General features: G+C 35.3%; 3 protein-coding genes across 4 annotated transcripts in view; 1 reads left to right on the top strand and 2 right to left on the bottom strand.

The window, feature by feature from the left end:
• Positions 1-782: 782 nt before the first annotated feature.
• Positions 783-4,306, bottom strand: pard6ga (par-6 family cell polarity regulator gamma a). Its single transcript, XM_058746153.1, has 3 exons — positions 3,837-4,306; positions 3,186-3,408; positions 783-2,387 (listed from the first exon to the last, which is right to left on the bottom strand). The coding sequence occupies exons 1-3, from the start codon at positions 3,900-3,902 to the stop codon at positions 1,438-1,440; spliced, it is 1,239 nt and encodes a 412-aa protein (XP_058602136.1). The 5' UTR covers positions 3,903-4,306; the 3' UTR covers positions 783-1,437.
• A 143-nt stretch (positions 4,307-4,449) lies between these two features.
• Positions 4,450-7,222, bottom strand: zgc:136493 (uncharacterized protein LOC692276 homolog). 2 transcript variants are annotated; one of them, XM_058746155.1, is made up of 6 exons: positions 6,967-7,222; positions 6,475-6,853; positions 6,217-6,388; positions 5,189-5,367; positions 5,015-5,111; positions 4,450-4,841 (listed from the first exon to the last, which is right to left on the bottom strand). In XM_058746155.1, the coding sequence occupies exons 1-6, from the start codon at positions 7,051-7,053 to the stop codon at positions 4,754-4,756; spliced, it is 1,002 nt and encodes a 333-aa protein (XP_058602138.1). In that variant the 5' UTR covers positions 7,054-7,222; the 3' UTR covers positions 4,450-4,753. The 2 variants fall into 2 exon arrangements, with proteins under 2 accessions (XP_058602138.1, XP_058602137.1); XM_058746154.1 differs by having other exon boundaries at positions 4,450-4,891; positions 6,967-7,220.
• Positions 7,223-11,305: 4,083 nt separating this feature from the next.
• The window catches only part of jarid2a (jumonji and AT-rich interaction domain containing 2a), a 54,971-nt gene continuing 46,188 nt past the window's right edge, over positions 11,306-20,088 (top strand). Inside the window, exon 1 of the mRNA XM_058748210.1 lies at positions 11,306-11,895. Coding sequence (XP_058604193.1) covers positions 11,851-11,895 — 45 coding nt within the window. The 5' untranslated portion in view covers positions 11,306-11,850. The remainder of the gene's footprint in view (positions 11,896-20,088) is intronic.

The following is a 20,088-nucleotide window of genomic DNA, read 5'->3' as shown; positions in this document are numbered from 1 at the left end:
ACAATAGAGGATGGCCCTCGTTATGGAAGGTGCAACTTTTTCCACAACTTGTATTGATTTTATTTATCATGGACAACATGGACAAAGAGTGTATGAGATGCTTGTGGGGACCGTCTGTAACAGCCAGCAGCCAGCAGCCATCAACCTGTAGCTGTCAACTCCTCCTGGGAAAGCTCAGGCTGCTCCTGGACGAAGTGTTGATGAGGCCAGCAGGGGGAGCTCATTCTGCGGCCTGTGTGAGTACCAGTGCCCTGATACAGTGATGATTAATGCTACAGTTTATACTGTAAAAATGCAATGTTGAGATGTTCACTACAAAACACTATTAATAAGTTACTTTGGTTTATTGTAAGCATGGTTGTTTATTTAATGCTATGAACTAAAATTCATTTTTTCTACACAGGCCTGGAGGCGGAGCACCAGATCCCAGCATTCACTGTGGCTCAAACGGATACTGTGAGTTATTGTGTCCACAGTTATTATATATTTATATATGGTGTCGAGCTCAGCGTTAAGTACAAAGAACACAAAAATCTCATAAAGTACAACAAAAAAGCATTTGTATTAAAAAAATAGTGATTACGTTTGGAATGAGAATGCAAATATACACAAATTGTAAGTAAAATTATGTTTAGTAATGCAATGTTCAAATGCATTTCACCTCTAAAAATGATTATGCTGCTTGTTCGGTTTCCTTAATTAAAATGAGCTAATACAACACAGTTCTTGAAAACAGTTCTTCACTCTAAAAAAATCTGTAAAATAGGGCACAATATACTGTATAATTTGAAGGAATTTTTCCGTATTTATTTTTTTAACAGGTTTTACAGTTTCACCAGTATTTTGAATTTTATACTTCATTGCATTGTGTTTTAGACTTAACAGAAATGTCCGTAAAATTAATGGATAATGTCGTGTGTAATGAGCTGCCAGTACTTTTTCTGTTATTTTACATATTTGTTTTTTACAGTGTTGCTTGTAAGAAACCTTATGCTATATATTTAAAAACACTAGTTTACACATTAATATCCATTAATTGTAAGAGATTCATTGGTGTTAGTTTAACACATATTATTCATTTGAGCAGAGATTTATTTAAATGTAAAATTACAAAAATACGTCATTCTAAACTTGTGTGATTTTCTTTCTACTGTGGTGCATAAAAGAATATTTCGAGACATACAATTGAAGTCAAATGAAATGAAAGAAAATCATACAGCTTTGGAACAATATGAGGTTGAGTGAATAATGACAGAATTAAAATTTTTAAGTGAACAATCTAAGGCTTTTCAGAGTGTATTTTTATGATGGATAAAAAAAATAGTATGCTAAAAAAAAGTTATTAGTAAAAACCTAACATGCAAGTAATTATATATCGAGTCATTTATAAATTGTAGTGCACAGTTTAAAATGGGTGGTGTATTTTTGGTTTATGTTTTACAAAATGACAACAATTCCATCTTCCTCCATTGCCCCCTGGGGCAACAGTAAATGGCGATTCAGATCTACGTGCCACGTGTTTAGAATGTCATGGGTACTGCAGCTTCCCTGTCTGATGGCTGGATTACAGCCGAAATGCTGCTGGGAGGTCCGATGCCTGTGAAGAGTGACGCTGTGGTCAGTGTGAGCTGTATAAGCGAGACAAGGCTGAGAGCGATAGGACGCAGCCGAAATGAGCGAGTTGGGCTGTCTGGCAGAAACTTGGGGCCTGTAGCAAGTAACATAAGGCTGAGATGAATGAGAGGTGGCTGAAAAACCCTGATGTCGGGACAGGTGTTTGATGGGGCTCTCGACAACCACATCTGCATCCTCTTCACTCTCAGAGCCATTACCTAAACCATAAGCTTTCAGTATCATAGGTAGCCCTGGATAGCTTATGGAGTGCGTACTATCAAAATACTGTCCCGAGCTTGAGGAACTGCAGCTTTTTCGCCTTATGTTGTTATGCTGGTTTGCAGGTTTCACTGTGATGATGAGGTTGTGGCTGTTTGCGATCATCATGTCGGTTACCTGATCCAAAGACCTCCGCATAACATCAATACCATTCACTTCCAGGACCTGGTCATTAATGGCCAGCAGTCCCGTGCAAGCCGCCAGTCCTCCAGGAACTATGCGGGAGATAAAGATGCCCGGAACCTTTTCCAGACCGTATGGAGTAACCCTGACAGTGGTACCATCGCGAATGTAAAACCCCAGAGGTCTGTCCGAGCCCTGGCGATACAGACGCACCCTTCTGTGGCATTCTGGTATGATATCCACGTCAATGATAGACGAAACAGGGCGGAAGTTCTGTGGCATGCTGATCTGAAATGGTGTTTTTCTCTGGCTGATAGGTTTCTTTCGTTTTGTTGTATCTTCAGCACCTGTGATATCCTGGTCAGCGTCCTCTGTAAAACAGTGTGGGAAGTAAATTGAAAGAAGCATTTTCTGCAGTTATGAAATTATGAAATGAGATGATTCTGATTATATATTTAACTTGTGTTTTAGTGTCATTTCACTTTGCTATGATGTTGTCTTTCAACTTTAGCTTAAATTTCATTTATTTGCAATAAAACACTATTTACTTATGAAGGAACAAATAAGTTCAATTTAAAAATAAATACAAATAAATTAAATTATTTTAAGAAATGAATGAATGTCCTGATGAAGTAAACTAATTATTCACTAAATTTAGCACATAATTGATATATTTCTAACTCAAGTTATTTCTGTACTTTTAAAAGTATTTATTAATTATTTATTTTTATTTCTGTTTATATTTATTCTTACTTTATTTCCAGAATTATTTTCATATTACTGTGGAACCTCTAAGAACTCTGGTAGAGATCACATGAACTAGGACGGAAAGCAACAGGATAATCTACAGTATCTGATAAACAAACACACCACAAGGGAATACAAAGCAATTATACTCAAGTACATGATTTCTAACTAGGTAAATTCCTTCCTTTTCTTCCTTTTTCTATTCCTTCTGCTTCAAAAAGCTCAAAAGGAAAGCTTCAGAAAAAAAAAATTGTATAAGAATTTATATCCATGTTATGTGTTTATAAAATAATGTCCTTTGGTATATACGTACATTATAATATTTAAGTTAAATAGGAGGACATCAACGAGTGTGGAGCGAAGAGTATTTAAAAGGAAATTAGAGATACTGTATTTATAGACTCTTTTCCCTTCCCGTATACCTTGAAGCTGAATGAAGATACGCAGTAAAGATTGTGTAGAGGTCACAGCTTTGCAAAAGTTGTCATCATTATTGATGGGCAGCAGCTCTCCTTGGACATCCGCATAACCGATAAGGACATCCATTTGCCATAAGTGATGTAAACGCACAATGAGCCTGTGGAAGTCTTTATACCTGCCAGGCTCACAGCGGTCCAGGGAAAACCTCCTGAATTCTGCACCATACTGTAAAGAGAAGTGAAATTGAATGAAAATAAAGTAGGCTTTTTGAAAACACACACTTGTATGTTCTACTGGACAAGAAGCAGTGAATGACCTGGGGCTGCATTCAGTCAGCTGAAACAATGGACATATTTTAGAAGTGAGCCGTTTCTGGATATTGTATAGGTTTTGATTGTTTAAGTTATTGTTTACAAAGGTATTTCCTTTCAGTCGAATAATACTTAAATAAGAGCGCCAAGATAACCACTGAGACACATGCAAGACACATTACAAGAATTCTGTGAATGAATTTCAAATGAAAAAATTTGTAATTCCAAAAAGATTTAATAAAGTTGCATGAGGGAAATGCATACCGCCAGAAACAAAGATATTGTATGGTAATATAATAAATGAAAGATACATACTACAGTAGTCATAATAAAAGTACTTACTTTACTTTTCACCTCGAGGACCGAACAGCAACGCAGAGACTGAGACTTTCTAAGTGCCCGGTTCATGTTGTCCGATGAGCGGTCAACGAGCCACTGACCGCCAACCACTCGGGTTTTGTTTGGCTCAGCATGACAAAATAGCGTTACGTGTTCGCATCAACGAAAGCGCGGAAAAACAAGAGGAATGGCTTGTGAAAAGGCTGGACAACACGGAAACTACGACACTTCCCAGACACTAATAGATTACACTAGGCTATGTGTCTCTTATTAGACTTCTGTAGGCTATTTAGTATAGTCAGATCACTTAGATACACATGCAATATTTATTTGTGAGTCAGTTGACTACAAAATTAGTGAAGAATGAATAGATAAAAATAAGCTACATTATATATACACACACATACATACTGTATAAATAGAGAGAGAGAGAATTGTATATTCTAAGACCTAATAAATTATTTTATCTTAGGATATCATACAGCCTTTGTTTAGTGTTCCTGCCTGCATATCTTTTTCTGTATGTAGATACATAATAACTACATAGAAGTAACAAACAAAAAATAATCCACATAATAGGATGTCAGCAGTATAAAATATGAAAATACTCCATACATAACTGTATTGTCAAGTTTATTTTTGAGTAAGTCTTTCTTAGCATCAGGATCCTTTTTTAATGGTCAGAACTGTGAGAGATTTTGCTGGATTTTTTTTTTTTTTTTTTTACTGTGCTGTTCAATCTAATATCCTTTAATATTCTTTTGGTTATTACCATACATAAACTATTTAAAAGATTTATTCGTATGCACAAATCACAAAATAAAATGATTATTAAATCTATTAGTATTTTCTATGTTTTGCTGGTTAAAAACAAAAGAGGAACAGATGGCTCTGTGCTCTGGCTCTATGCCTTGACTTCATCAGGAAGTTGGCCTCCAGTTACAGCGGCCAAGGCATTGGTCACCATCCTCTCCACCATGATCTGTGTGGTCTCCACAGTGTGGGTTCCTACATGAGGCAGGACAATGACATTTGGGAAGGACAGCAGGGGATGATCCCTGTATATAACCAAGAAGCATAGTATTTACTACAAAAAAAACATTTAGGCTTGCAATTTTACTATCCTCCTAATATTGATTTAAGCAAGTTTGTTAAACAAAAATGTGCCAAGCAAAACAAACCTGGGAAGTGGTTCGGGATATGTGACATCTAAAGCAGCAGCTCGTATCATTTTCTTCCTGAGAGCATCCACCAAAGCATCTTGGTCCACTACCAAGCCTATGACGAGGAAAGTAGTTCTCAAACTGGGCTGCTTCTGTTTAATTGGATTGCTTTGTTCCAGCCTATTACATTACCTCTGCTAATGTTGATAAAGGTGCTATTGGGTTTCATCATGGCAAACTCTTTGGCACCAATCAGTTTGTGCGTCTGAGGGGACAGATTGACCACCACCATGACAAAGTCTGACCTCTGTAACAGCTCCTTCATGCTTGCACAATATGTGGCCCCAACTGCTCTCTCTTCACTCTCAGGCCTGGACATATAAAATGCTGTGAAATTAAAGTATTGCATTTAGCCAATATAATGTTAAAAAGTCCTGACCACAACCTATAAGGCCTTCTATAATTAAATATGATCCCAATCAGAGACTAAATATGTAACCTAGCTGAAAGGCACCACTGTAATTTCACACTTTATTTTGAAAGGAATAATTGCAATATTGACAATATATGCTCATACGCTACCTTTCAAAAGTTTGGGGTTGGTAAGATGTTTTTAATGTTTCTGAAAGTCTCTTAAGCATTCCAAGGCTGCATTTATTTGATCAAAAATACAACAATATTGAGGAATATTACTACAATTTAAAATATCTGATTTCTATTCAAATATATTTTAAAATGTAATGTATTCCTGTGATGGTACAGCTGCATTTTCAGCAGTCAATACTCCTGTCTTTAGTGTCACATGATTCTTCAGAAATAATTTTAATATGATGATTTGATGCACGTTTCTCATTTTCATGAATTGTGAAAGCAGTTGTACTGCTTAATTTTGTTTTGTGGAAAAGTCTTTGTAAGATTTTACAAAAGATTTTCCTAAATATACAGAATTTTACAAAATGTCTTTTGTAGCATCTTACTGTCACTATTGATAAATTTAATGCATCTTTGAATAAAAGCAAGAAAAAGAAAAAAGAAACAGGTTGACCTTGAACTTTTGACCGGTAGTGCATATCAGTGACTTTTTAAAATATATTTTAAAGCAATGTCTAACTACTACTTGTAGAAAAAAATAAACAGAAAACTGATAGTTTATGTATTACTCAAGCTGGTAAGAAGCTGTTTAGTGACAGTGTGAATATTTCAAAGTCCAACAGATTCACCTTCGATTTCTATTGTGGTAAAGGACTTTCATCTCAAACCCTTGCGCTCTCTTGGCTATTTTGTATCCTATTCTACCCATGCCGATGATGCCCAGGATGGCTCCGGTAACATCAGTGCCCAGCGAGGACTCTGGAAAATCATCACACTCTCGGAACTTGGAAAAATCGTGCCCTGCAGAGAAAAAGAAATTCACAATGGACTCAGTCAACAATATGATAAAACAGGAAGTAGTATAGAAAGGAAACTGCATCTCTCACCTTCAACAATCTTCCTTGCAGATGCCAACATCAAACTCATGCCAATATCTGCAGTGGCATTATCCACTACATGAGGAGTGTTGGAAACTTTGACTCCAAAGCTATTAATCAGAGGTATATCAAGGTGGTCTACTCCTACCCCACCGTTAACAACAGCTTTGAGGTTAGGCAAAGATTGTAGCAGGTTTTGGTCAACTTTTAAAGCTACAGCACCCCAAACAAACACTGCCTGGATTTTGTCAGCGAAGTCTTCTTTCCTCTGTACAAACCTCTCATATGGAATTATAGTGAAGTGTTTCTCGATACAAGGTGCAAAGCACTTGTAGATGCCTCCGGGTGCTCCAAGTGTGGTAGCTAATATGCATGGTTTCTCCATAACCTGTGACAAAATTAGCTCGTGATAGCATAAATTAGCAATACCTATGTAAACAAAGCAACAGGCTAACGCAAAATGTCTTTAAACATCTTATATAAAATATCATTCTTTCTCACCACTTGTGTGACAGTCGATCGTAGTCTGAATGTTTGCTGGATAAGTCTGATTGTTAAGTGTAACATTGTATTATATGTTCCAGACATGGTTAATCAAGCACCGATTAAGACCAAAGGTGGCTTCCTGCGAATCATTATATAACCGTTCGGTTTACCAAAAAAAAAAAATTAGACGACTGTCAAAAAACAGAAGCCTGCTTAAAACTGTTTACAAATCGTCTGTTGTCTCGTTTCATCATCGGAGAGTTTGATAGTTGCTAGTTACTCAATAACCAGAAGGGGGCGTTAAAGCTCATGAATTGTATTAGTTAGCCATTTCTGTCACAAGATTGAGTACATATGTAGTTGTTTGATGGACATGTGCTTCGTGTTTTTACTTGTACCCGATATTATTTCCAGATTTAACTTTTTATGAATTGTATGATTTCCTTTGATCACTAGCTCTCTATAATGAAGAACTCGAATGCTTTGCTTTGACAACATTATTATTTTGGTTTAGCTTACAGTTCATTTTGTAGCCTATGTGTTATAGCAGATTAATTAATAAGCCCATTAAAAATATAAAATCTTATCATATATTTATTTTTAAAAAACTCCCTCACATTCACAAATGGAAGTTTACAACACTATAAGAATTAAACTGTGGTGATGAACCAATCACGTGAAGAGTGAATTTGCTAAAAAAATAAACATTTTAAGGCCATAAATTACATGTAGGAGGCTTTGACGGTTGGGAGGGACATTGCATTAATTACAGAACCGTTAGTACATGGCTATAAATGGCTGCAGCAGAACTCCAGCTTTGCCTCCATCTGTTTGAAAATTCACACGTAGAGCTTCAGCATCAGAAATAAACAACCAAATAATTCAATACTGAAACTCTAGCAAGTACATGTTTTCATGTCCACTATAAAGGACACTAAAAGCATTTCTGAGCTATGATGTATGATCTAAAGCAGATCAAACTCTACCAGCCTGAATTGTGTCCTGTCTTTGTATGAAAACTACTTCCTTGAGAGTTTGCTTGGTTTGGCAATCAACCAAAATCTTTTCTGTTCTGCTGAGCACTTCTCTTCAAAGTCTAGTGCTTCACAATTAGCCTACATCTCTGACTCTGCCCCAGGGACAGGCATGTTTTAAAGTGATGAATTGATTCTCCTGCCAGCAGGGTGGCCCATTATTAGTGGTGAATTACAGCATTCATAGTTTACTTAAAACCTTGTTTTTTAGAACAAAATGGGAGAAAATACCAGACAAGTTCTTGTTTTGCAGACTGTAACAGGCTCATGTGATTTAACAAATCTTAGAGTACTACAATGTTCCTCTTTTTTAAACTCAATAGGCAAGAAAATGTAAACAGCATTCAGCCATATCCTCATGAATTCTAATGTATCCTAAATTCAGTGACAGTTATGTCATTTAAAAGTGTATGATGTATGACATTCTGAAAAATAAAATACATTTTAATATATATATATATATATATATATATATATATATATATATATATATATATATATGAAGAGTTCAGATGCAAAAGCCTCTAAATGCCATCTGAAATTTTCTTCTAAAATGACAATTTTATCAGGCTCCTTTATTTATGTTCAGTTATTTCACTTTAATTGCATAGAAAAGGACCGTTTTAAGTGCAGATGGCACTTAGAGGCTTTTGCATCTGAACTCTTCATATATATATATATATATATATATATATATATATATATATATATATATATATATATATATATATATATTTTTTTTTTTTTTTCTCTTGTGGTTCTTTGCACAGTGGTTTAATTATTTGTATCCAGAGGCGGACAGTAACTAAGTACATTTACTTGAGTATTGTACTTAAGTACACTTTTTGAGTATCTGTACTTTACTTGAGTATTATTTTTTCTGGAAACTTATGACTTTAACTTCATTACATTTGAAAGACAAATATTGTACTTTTCACTCCACTACATTTCTATCAAGGTCCTCAAAGTAGAATGTCGTTACTATGTAGCAGCTTTGAAAGTCAGTGGGTGATTTTTTTTCTTCTCTAAAACGTGACTTTCTTTTTTTCAGACAGTTTATCAGTAATCACTCTTGTAGGGCAACATGAAGTGATTTCCCAGCATTTTTGAACACTGACCAGTAGCAAATGTGATATTTATTTACAACAATTCAATAAGAAGAAGTTAATACTGTGGTATAGTGAAAATATTACCTATAAAGCCACAGAAGAACTGTTGTACTGTTATTGAACTAATAAAGCACAATAGGTGTTGGACTTGAAGCAGCACTGCACAGATTGTTCTGTGTGTGACATCAAAGTACTGCGAGAGTGATTAGAGTGATCCATTTTTAATTTTTGTTTTGATGTAAAATAATCTTGCTGTTTTGCTTTTTTGTTAAAGCAGTGTTGCTGTTGTAAAGTTATACAGCTACAGTTGTGTTGCTGGATTTTAAAGCAGGTTTGATTTTTTTGTTTTTCTTCCGTATCACTCTGTATTTACAGCAATTTCACTGTCCACTCTGTTTTAATGTGGATGAATGGCAACACATAGATGTGTGCACAGTGTCAGAGCTGTGTGAATCCTGCTTTTGTGGGGGTGGGTAGGTGTTAAATAATAATTTTTACTTTTTTTTTCTCCCCATAGGTTTTTAACTTTCCAGAAACTCTTTATTCCAAAGATACTACAAGCTAGTCAGTGTATGCAGTAGGTGTAATGTATTGTAAGTTGCTTCAGAGGTATTGCAAGTATTACATACAAAAATAATAAAACAGTGCATTGACATAAAAAAGGACATTTACTTTTGGTACTAAAGTACTTTTAAAAGCAAATACTTCTGTACTTTTATTTAAGTAAAAATCTGTCTTTACAACTTTCACTTGTAATGGAGTAATATTTGACCAGCAGAATCTGTACTTTCACAAATTTCAGTAATGGAGTTGTGTACTTCATCTGCCTCTGTTTGTATCCCAAAACCATTACCAACTTCTTTCAGTTTGCTTTTCCTGTCTTTGGCATTTACAACTCTAGCCAAAATCTCTGGCGTAATGAAATGGGCACTTGTGCTGTGATATGCCCCTGATACTTCTTGAGGTTATTTTTAACGCTGTTCCAATTAAAGAGGCCTATCTGCCCTCAGGCTCAGGCTGAATGATAACGTTCCTGGTAGAAAGACAAAGAACAGACTTCAGCAGATCTTTAGCCACGCAATCACAGGAATATCCCATCTTGCATTTTTTTCCAGCCAAAAATAAGAAAAGAATTCTAGAACCAAAGGAAAGGATATGGCAACAACAATTATCTGAAACTTGAACTCAGGAGCAGCCTGTACATTTTTCTAAGCATTGTGGAGATGAACCAATAAATAAATAAATATTTGAATTATCTAATATTCTCTCTAATTCTAATATATCATATCTCTTTTCTATATTTTCTTCTCAATTTTCTGTTGTGGCAAATTGTTGGCTCTTCTATGATAAATTGCTTGTGATTGTTCTCATTTGTAAATTGCTTTTGCTAATATCTAAATGAATCAATGTAAATTTAAATTAACTTGTTAAATAACTGAATATGATGCATTACTTTTTTTGCAGCAACCCTGTTGTCTAATTCAAATGAATGACACTCAGAACATTTCACACTGTAATGGGGAAAAATACCCCATCAGTTTTATCCCCATATACTGGGATTGCTGATCAGGGTGTTTATTTTTAGAAATAATCCCTGGATTATCACAGAGAGGGGTTTGCTATAATCCTTAAAGACTCCTTGATTTCACCAACATTGGCATAGTACAATGCATTTAGGGCCGTGGGTTTCCAAAACTGGCAACTGTTATAATTTTATTTAAAGCAACATATAGGGGATAACAAGTATGTAGGTTTGCATGTGAATCGTATGTTTCCGTAGGGTTCGTGTACGATCCTATCGGTTAGAAATAATTTGTAACACCAAACTGAGTCTTCTTATAAGCCAATTTCAATCTGACATTTGCATTTTGTCTCTTGATCAAGATGCATGGAAGTGATTTTAGTTTCCACTCTTTGCAAACTGGTGACAATGTTCTAATGCCATTTATGATAATGTGAATCACCTAAGCTTCATGACAATTCTAATAACCTGTAAAAGACTCCACAAGTGTTTATTTTGTATACACATTGCACTTATGGGCTAAAAAAAAATCTCTTTCTTTTTTTAGTACTTTTCATGCATCTTTGTTCCTCTGCACCTTCTTACAGTCGTGGCTAATTATTATTGGCAGCTATAAATGAGCGACAGGCTTTTCAAATGTACCGCTAAACGTGCTGATGGTGAATGATAGGACGGAGCCTCCTATGAAAGACGCCACTAGGTCGCAGTAACATCGGTGCCATTGAGTTCACACAATATGAGGGAGCACAGCGGCAGCCAAAACCCAACTCTAGATTTTTCAAATTGGTGTGTTTGACTGTTTTGCACCCGCATAAGGTAACAATAACGATACATTACAACCTACGAGAATGGAAGCCAGAAGCTGGCTTTTATTTTGACTGCAAGAATGTGGTGCGGGGAGCCCTGACAATACGCCGTTTAGCTTTCAAATGGAAGATTGGCTACTCTAGCTCATTTCGGTGGATATGCTGCCGTTGTTTTTTTTACACAGACCCTTTCTAATCGCCATGGATCTTCGGATTTGGATTCTTTTACCTCTTTGGTCTATTGAGCTGTGAAAAGAAGCCAGGCTAACGCCGATCGACCGGGATACAACATTCTCTGCCTACCTCGACATTTTGCTACCAGGGATTTAAATAATCACGTGCTACAACAACGGAAAGATTTTTTTTTTTTTAATAATCAGAATTGATGTGGCCGTTTGACCTTTAATGAATTCAATCTGGAGGGCAAAATGAATAGGGAAAGGCCGAAGAGAAATATCATTCAAAAGAAATTTGTAAGTGCAAATTTGACGTTTAATCCGTTGCGTGACCATCGAATTCAGTGGCAGCTGCCTCTTAATTTGCCTTAATCACATCGCTGTTGTCCCCCGTTTTAAGTTATCATCAGGTTTGTGACAGAATTAGGTCAGATGTTATAAACGACCAGTCCATGAACCATCTTCTATTTGAATTAGAGGTTAAGGACAGGCTGGCCGATCCGTATCTGGCTGTTGACCCAAATAATGCATTGGGCTTTTGAAGTGTAGGCTACCTTGTTATGTTTCGCATTTCCGGTGTCTGTGGCATGTTACTATGTTGATTTCCACTGTCAGCTTTGTCATACAGTAGCTCCAGTCGATGTAGACGACCGTCTCGCGACACCATAGCGTGGTCAGTTTGTGGGTCAGTGTGTGTTTGCGGTCGTCATTCTGTGTGTGTGTGTGTGTGTGTGTAGGTTGGTTTTTCAATGTCACGAGAACTTAGCTTGTCAAATCGTGGGCAGATGCTTGTATTGTGGTTAAGGCTGAGGTAGTTTACAGCCTGTCTCTGACCTCCTACTGGTTAGATGCTGTAAGCAGACTGACCTCTTTATTATATAGGCTATGTAAGATATATGCTAAAATTGTCCCTCCTTCCCGTCCTGCTGTCATATTATCAGATGTCTTTGTTGTAGTCCAATTAAGTAATCAAGTCATGAGTGATCAAACTCATCTCTTATAGGTATTAGGCTTATTTTCTCTTGTTTGGCCCTTCAACCCTAATAAGTAATCCTGTTCATTGGCATTCAAACCAAAGTTATAGTTTGAAATAAAATAAACGTTAACTGGAATAAAATGCTTATTTGCTATAAATAAATTGTTATAACGATATTATGATATAAATAAAATACTGCCTTACTTTTAGCTAGTTGCCAAGGCAACCTTTCTCATTTCCATTTAGCTTAACTTTATGTACTAAAACTGTAATAATAAATTAATAACTATATAGACATAGGAAAACTATATAGACAAAAGTTGCTAAAACCTTAAACTAAAAAAAAGAAGAAAAGAAAATGGAAAATATTAAAATAAGAACTAATTTAAAATATGAAGAAAAAAAAACTATAGTATGTCAGTGATACTAAAATAACATTGAATTAACAGTGTTAATTAAAAATCACTGTATTTTATTGTAATAAAATGTTCAGGTCCGTATGCTTCACCATTTCATCTGTGTATGTGTTGTATTTATTTCAATCTATTAAAATTTGTTATGGTTTGATTTGTGTTTTTAAGAATAAATGAGAAACAGTTTAGAATTTGAAGACCTATTACTTAAACTTGCATCTATACCAGCAGTTGTCAACTTTTTACCTCCAAGGCCTCTTTTGTCCACAACAATATCTGAAGGACCTCCTGAATGGTATATTTTTTTTTGTGTAAAATGCTTATGACCTTTTGTTAATTTATATGTCTTTTTCAGGTGTAGAAATTATATTTAAAATGAGAATACCTCATATATCCAGGTTTTTCAAGATGCGTGGAACAGTTGGGAAACCTGGTTCTTCAAAGAAAAACAGCTGTTGAGCGGGTCAATTAAAATAAGGCATTGTTATTTTAGTTTTGCCTTATTGTAAATACTTGGAAGCTTGCTGCTGCCCCCTAGCGGGCCCCAGACCCCTGGTGGAGAACCACTTATCTACATCCCTTCGAATATAACCTTATCTAGGAAACATTATAATCCATCTTGAGCGTAAGAAAACAGGCTCCAGGAGGAAATGCTGACATACATTTCTAGATTTAAAATCAGATTCCAGCAATAAAGAAAGAAAGATATGGAATAACAGCAAAGTATTCAAATTTATGATCTGTCATTGTTTGAGAGTTACCATTTCATTCATTTGCTGTCTGTTGTCTTTGTTTACATTGACTCTCTGATGTTTAATTGCCACGTGGCTTGAAGTACAAGCCCTGAACATTGAGTATAGTTTTACGAGGCTGGGAATGATCAGTTTAAAGATGATAGCTTCTTTGTATGGCACTCTCTGCTTATGGCTTTAGTTGGTATTCACTGTAATTCATTGCAATCCTGTGGATCAAATACAGCTGTCGCTTAGATGTTTAGATATGTGGCGGCACTAGCACAAACACACTTATAAACAATTCATGCTGAAATGTCAATCAAATGTGAAAAATCAATATGAGTTCAATGTGAAGGTAATTTTATGAATAAATCTCTACCGTTTTTGAAAACAGATGGATATGGATATAAATAGCATGTTGTGCATATTGAGACTGAGAATGTTTTACGTTCTTTCTGCTTTCTTGCCAAACCGGATATTGTTGGTTATTAAATCAACAAAGGGATCAAGAGATTTCTGATTAGGACTGCATGATTCAGCAGCAAAGTTGATATGTCACTTTCCATTGTAAACCGGCCTGTATTTACACAGAAACTCCTCTGTTGCAGTTCCCATTGTGCCGTTTGATCTCATTCTTTCTATTTAAGAATATTACACAATGTCATTCAGGATTAGGTGAGGTTACAGCTCACATTATTACTGAGGATTATTGTAACATTATTGAAGTGTAGTGTAAATGAACAAGCTGCAGAAATGAAGAAGACTGTAAGAAATCGCGTTTCACGCTTTCTCCCGAGCACCATATGTGAAAACAAATCTATTTAATGTGACAACATTAGAGCAGAAATTGGCAGATGTATATCGGTCTGTGTTTACAGTGGGCACAGGCCTGCCTCACATGCCAGAGATGGCCATCTAAACTGGAAGCTCTTGTGTCCCACACATTTTCTTTGGCCTCAGCAGTCATAGATATTTGATATATGTTTAGCTCCTTTAGACTCATCCTTGGCATCAGTTTGCTTCACACAGTAACAGAGAAGTAAAGCCCATGCTACACTGACCCAGTTTAGGTAGCATTACATTTACAAACATTAGAAAGACTAATTCATTCAAAGGGTTTGCTTTAAACTTTATTATTATTTTTTTAAATCTTGACTAACTGGTTTAGTGGGGTTAAACGATAAGAAGCCAGGCTGTTAATTCAAAAATTGTAGGTTTAATCCCAAATAATGGTGATGCTAATCTTTCATTATCGTTTTTAAACTTTTGGTCCTCATCTCTGTAACTGACAGAGACATAATGGACCTTTAATTTCTTCGCAATCTGTTTTCACTTCAGTCACTGCATTGGTTAATATGTTTCAGTGCAGTTCGAGGATTTTGGTCTGCGTTTGTATGATATATGATTGCTAATGTGGTTTGAAATATAGGGCCTGAGGAAATACTTGGTCACACTTTATATTACAGTGTTCATTTTACTGTGTATTTACATAAGTAATGAATAATACTAATGGACTACATGCACTTGCTGTGTAATTATTTTGCAGAGCTGACTGTTATTATATTAATTATAGTAACATGCTTACATGAGACGCTGGCACTGTAAAATTAATTGTTTAAATAAGGTCATATCGGTGCTATAACAGTAACAATAGAATTGACATGGTGTTGGATGTCATTAATTCATCACATTGATCTCATTGCTTAACGTACAAGTGAATGTTTTTTATGAATTTGAGTGCTTATCTTGACGCTATTTTTATTTTTGGAAAAAAAATATGCATGAAATTGTTCAAAAGCGACATTAAAGACATTTACAATGTTACAAAAAATTATATTCCAATTATATGCTTTTCAACTTTTTGTTTATCTGAAAAAATTATCACTGTTTACAGAAAAATATTATATTATATTATTTGAACTGTTTTCAACATTGATAATAATAAGAAACGTTTCATGAGCACCAAAGCAGTATATAACAGAATGATTTCTAAAGGATCGAAATGAATAATATGATATGATTAAATTCATTTTAATATAAATAATGATAATTTGTGTTTTTAAGATAATTTTATATGTAACACATGAATCTTTGTAATGTCCACACTGTTAAATCACTGGATAATATTAGTCTGTGATGAGTTGATAAATAAGCATAGGAACATGACGTGTGCCATCTACTACTGTACAGCATCATTGCATTTTATCTGTGTAATGAAATTTTGTGTCTGTGTTACAACTCTCAAATAAAACAAAGGATGATGTAAAAACTGCAGGCAGCTTGTAATGGCTGCTTCATCCCTCCGTCTCAGACGTGTCCAGCTGTGCACTAATTGATGCAGTCATCCCAAACTCCAAGGAGAGATATTGTATCAGAATGGGCTTGCTAAATTGGGTATAGTTATTGCTGTGATGTTATTATCAAGAAATGTGTCTGGCTTTTGTCTGTTGATTTAACGGCTTTTTAATTTGTTGTAGAGATAACACCCTTAGATGTCATAAATAGCAATTTGATGTATTTAAATACTTCAGCAAAACTTAGATAAGCAAATGAAGAGTTCATTTGCAAAAACAGATAACTCAGAAATCATGTTTTTTCATTGTGCATTCCAATTAATCAAACTGCAGTTGGGTTATTTTGACTAGGTTAAAAAAAATAACAAAAAATAAAGCCTCCAGCTAACTAACTCAATAAAACCTTGATAACATAATAAAAATTTAAAACAAAACACGGAGTTATCTGTTTTTGCAAATAAACACTTCAAATATTGTTGCATTTACTGTATTCTGGCTTCCAGTATGCGTTTCAATGTACTTCAAATACCAGTACCCTTAAAGCTAAAGAGATTCTGTTTTTGTTTGCAGCTGCAAAGCATTTTTCAAGTAATAGCTATTCAAGTAATAGCTTTATGTTCTCGAAGGAAAGAAACATGGGTGAAAATCAGTGCAAGGTGAATCCACCAGCGTCTGTTGTCTCTTGAGACGTCATAATACTTCATGCACTGTACTCGATCACTGAGTTTTAAATTAGTTTTAATTTGTCCAACTACAAGCATATTATTCAATGCTGCTCATGTGTATGGAAATAGAGGGAGGAAGGTGCATATGGTAAAGCGGCCAGGTTTGCCACTGGCATTCTCCTGTTGTCATGGCAGGAGAAGGGATTGTCATTGGGTGGGTCTGTGCTTCCTTGGCTCCGTCTGCAGCAATCTGTCTTCACAGCTAGGTGAATGTGTAGAGAGTGCTGTCACTAGAAACAAAGTGTCCTTGATAAGCAAACCTATAGGATGCAGCGCTACAAACAGGCTCGTGGGAACTCCCCTGAGCATTGAGTCCTTTGTGTTTATATAGTCAGTGAGGATTGTGTGCCACAGCGCTGAACCTCGGAATACCAAAACATTTATTTGCAATGCAAGCATGAAGATCAGCAGTTCTGTTATTCTTTATGCGCTTTTGGGGAGAATTTATAATGTGTAGTTCACCATTTTTCATCAGGACTGTATGTGCTTTAATAAAGCTAAGATTTTTGGAGATGCAAATGCACTGTTCTGAGGAAACATGTTTTGCAATTTGTCACTTGTGCGGGTTATACTAGTAAATTTTCCTGAAATGTCTGTGCGGTTTGTTGAAGCCTTCTTTCTTCTGTACCCATATTGAAATTCTGGCTGATAAAGATAAGTTCAGAAATTATTTTCATGTTGCATCCAATAACTGAGAGGAAAAAAGGATCCACACACACACACACATAAATAAGCAAAGGCTTATGTAGATTTATTTGAGGCCACAAAAAAATGTAAAAAGGCAAAGAAATTGGCAAGGGTTCAATCGTTTATGAGTGCCATACCTGAGAACTGGCCGATATTATTAATCCATACTACACTGTAAAAAAAAATTGCTTTTCAGAGTTGTAAATAAACAAAGATGATTGGAGTCTGCTTTACTAGAAAGTCCTATTTCAGTCGTTCTACTTCAAAATTTCATGTTTAACTCAATGTTACTTGCAGTTTCTTTGTAATTATTTGTGAAATTTATGAGTAAAAATCTTTCTGGTGTAGTTAGAAAAATACAAGAAATACAAACTCAATACTTAAAAATTAAATAAATGGTTTTGTGTGCTATACATTTAGGCCTCACAACAATATAATGTACAGAATGAAAAATTATATAATAGATAATAAAAATAGGATTATTAATAAATATGAAGATTTTTATTTTTCAATTTTATACACACAGCAAGTAAGTGCTAGATGATAGCAAAAATCTGTTACAATTTAAAATATGCAGCAACAATTAAATATACAATGCTGATTATAAATGTCCAATATCTACTTATAAATTAAAAAACCTAGATAGATATTCTCAGATAATGGGTATAGGGCAAATATGTCACGCATCCCTGTTTACAGTCCCTGTAAATTAATTTCCAGTTCCATGTTGCTTTTCAGAAATAATTAATGTTGTCGCTGGACTGAGTAGTTGATTTTTCTTCATGAATGCGGTGGATGTGTGATACTGAATGGCTTATTTGAGAAGCTTATGCCAGTCATCATTTACAATCGATTGCCTGCTTGTACCGTGCTGATAGGCTGCTTTTAACATCAGGTTGTTGGCCCTGGGTAAATAATAGATCCGTTTTATTCTTTCATGCCAGCTTGCTTTTGTTAACATTAGTAGTAAGTCAGCTGTGTGTGTGTGTGTGAGTGGCCAGTGACTGGTCTGAGACAGATGGGTAGCAAGGTCAGATCTGATATGTTGGCAGGCTGGCCCACAGCCCGTCTGCTCCTGCTGCCCTGTTTAAATTTGATCTGTGTGAAGCAGCTCTCGCAGACCCAACTAACATTGGCGAGCTCTGTCTCAATCAGTGTCTATGCAAAACTTCAGGTAAAGATTAAAGCTTTCCCAATAAGTTTCCTGATTATAATGCAAGTTGCTTTTGGATTCAAGCTGTTGAAGTCCATATGGGAGCAATTTACTCATTAAAGCCATCATGTTTAATAAAAGCTATTTGACAAGTTATCTGTATGCAAATCAAACCCACACACTAAATTAAACAAGCTTCATTCTGCAGCCTATTATTCTGCCATTATTGCTCTGACTTTGTCCTCTCTGTTGTTTGGTTTTTACTCTTTGTTGCTGTTTTGATGCCTTACTTGATCTTTGGATTATCGACTCCCAATGTAAACATGTAAAAAGTCCTCTAATTCAACCGATATATGCCGCTAGCATGAAAGATCTGCATTGTGCTTATGGTGACAGACTTATCCTCATGACTGCAGACACAATACACCTTTATCAATAATTGACAGGGCTACTGGCAACGCAATAAAAACCAACGCATGGATTAGAGACATGTGGTGAGAGATGCTGGTGTAATTGTAAGAGCTGCTCGGAGCTACATGCACAAATAGCAAACTGATGTGGTTAAAAGGAAGAGGCACATGAGGCCGTTATCACAGAGGAACTGATTATGACAGTTAAATGAGCAACATGAGTGTTTAATTGATTTAGGAGATGCTGGGCTCATGTGCTGTCTGTGATTACTGTACTGATATCTGGCCTTACATGGAAAGTTCTACTGTACATTAGTGCATTGCGTATTGTATTGGGATAAACTGGCATGTTTAGTGATAATAGAGAAGTTACATTGTTGTTTTTTTTTAATAAAGTGCATCAGGCCCTCTTGATCAAATAATAAACCAGGAAACATTCACTTAACTGTCAATTTTCAAGCATCAAGCAAGCAAATTGCATTTGAAATTGGCAGTGGACCTTGTGCTGGCATAAAATCAGTGAATTTGGTCATAAATCCAGAGTGCTTCTGTCCTCCAGTAATGCACAGGCTTTGTGCTTTAAATCTCCTGGGATATAGACCCCTTTATCAGTCTTATGATTGAAGGAGAAAATCACAGTTTAAAGCCAGATCAGAGCAAAGACATTTATAATATTTATATTTATGTATATATATTGTGTATTTTATACGCTCGGCTATCGTCCCAAAGTTTTTTGTGAAAGAAATAAATACTTTTATTCAGCAAGGATGCACTGAATTGATCAAAAGTGACAGTAAAGATTTTTACATTGTTACTAAAGATTTCTGTTTCAAATAAATGCCATTCTTAATATACTAAAATTGTAATAATATTTTACAATACTGTGTTTTTGATCTAATAAATTTGTGAGCATAAGAGACTTATTTGAAAAACGTTTAAAAAACCCTTACCAACCCCAAACTTTTCAACAGTACTGTGGTTGTATATATTAGTGCTGTCAACTGATTAAAAACATTTAGATAATTAATTAATTACTATTTTAATTATAAGTATATGTTCACATTGAACTACCAAATTTAATGTAGAATCAACATAAAA

Source organism: Onychostoma macrolepis, chromosome 16, assembly GCF_012432095.1.
Source record: "Onychostoma macrolepis isolate SWU-2019 chromosome 16, ASM1243209v1, whole genome shotgun sequence".
NCBI classification, from domain to species: domain Eukaryota; kingdom Metazoa; phylum Chordata; class Actinopteri; order Cypriniformes; family Cyprinidae; genus Onychostoma; species Onychostoma macrolepis.
This window is presented reverse-complemented; position numbering and strand designations above follow the sequence as displayed.

Coding starts and splice junctions, on each gene's coding strand:
- zgc:136493 (XM_058746154.1), bottom strand. CDS start 7,053: ATGTCTGGAACATATAATACAATGTTACACTTAACAATCAGACTTATC. Junction 6,854..6,966: donor GATCGACTGTCACACAAGTG/GTGAGAAAGAAT, acceptor ATTTTGTCACAG/GTTATGGAGAAACCATGCAT. Junction 4,892..5,014: donor TATCCCGAACCACTTCCCAG/GTTTGTTTTGCT, acceptor GGTTATATACAG/GGATCATCCCCTGCTGTCCT.
- pard6ga (XM_058746153.1), bottom strand. CDS start 3,902: ATGAACCGGGCACTTAGAAAGTCTCAGTCTCTGCGTTGCTGTTCGGTC. Junction 3,409..3,836: donor TCCTCGAGGTGAAAAGTAAA/GTAAGTACTTTT, acceptor TTCTCTTTACAG/TATGGTGCAGAATTCAGGAG. Junction 2,388..3,185: donor TATCTTCATTCAGCTTCAAG/GTATACGGGAAG, acceptor ACTGTTTTACAG/AGGACGCTGACCAGGATATC.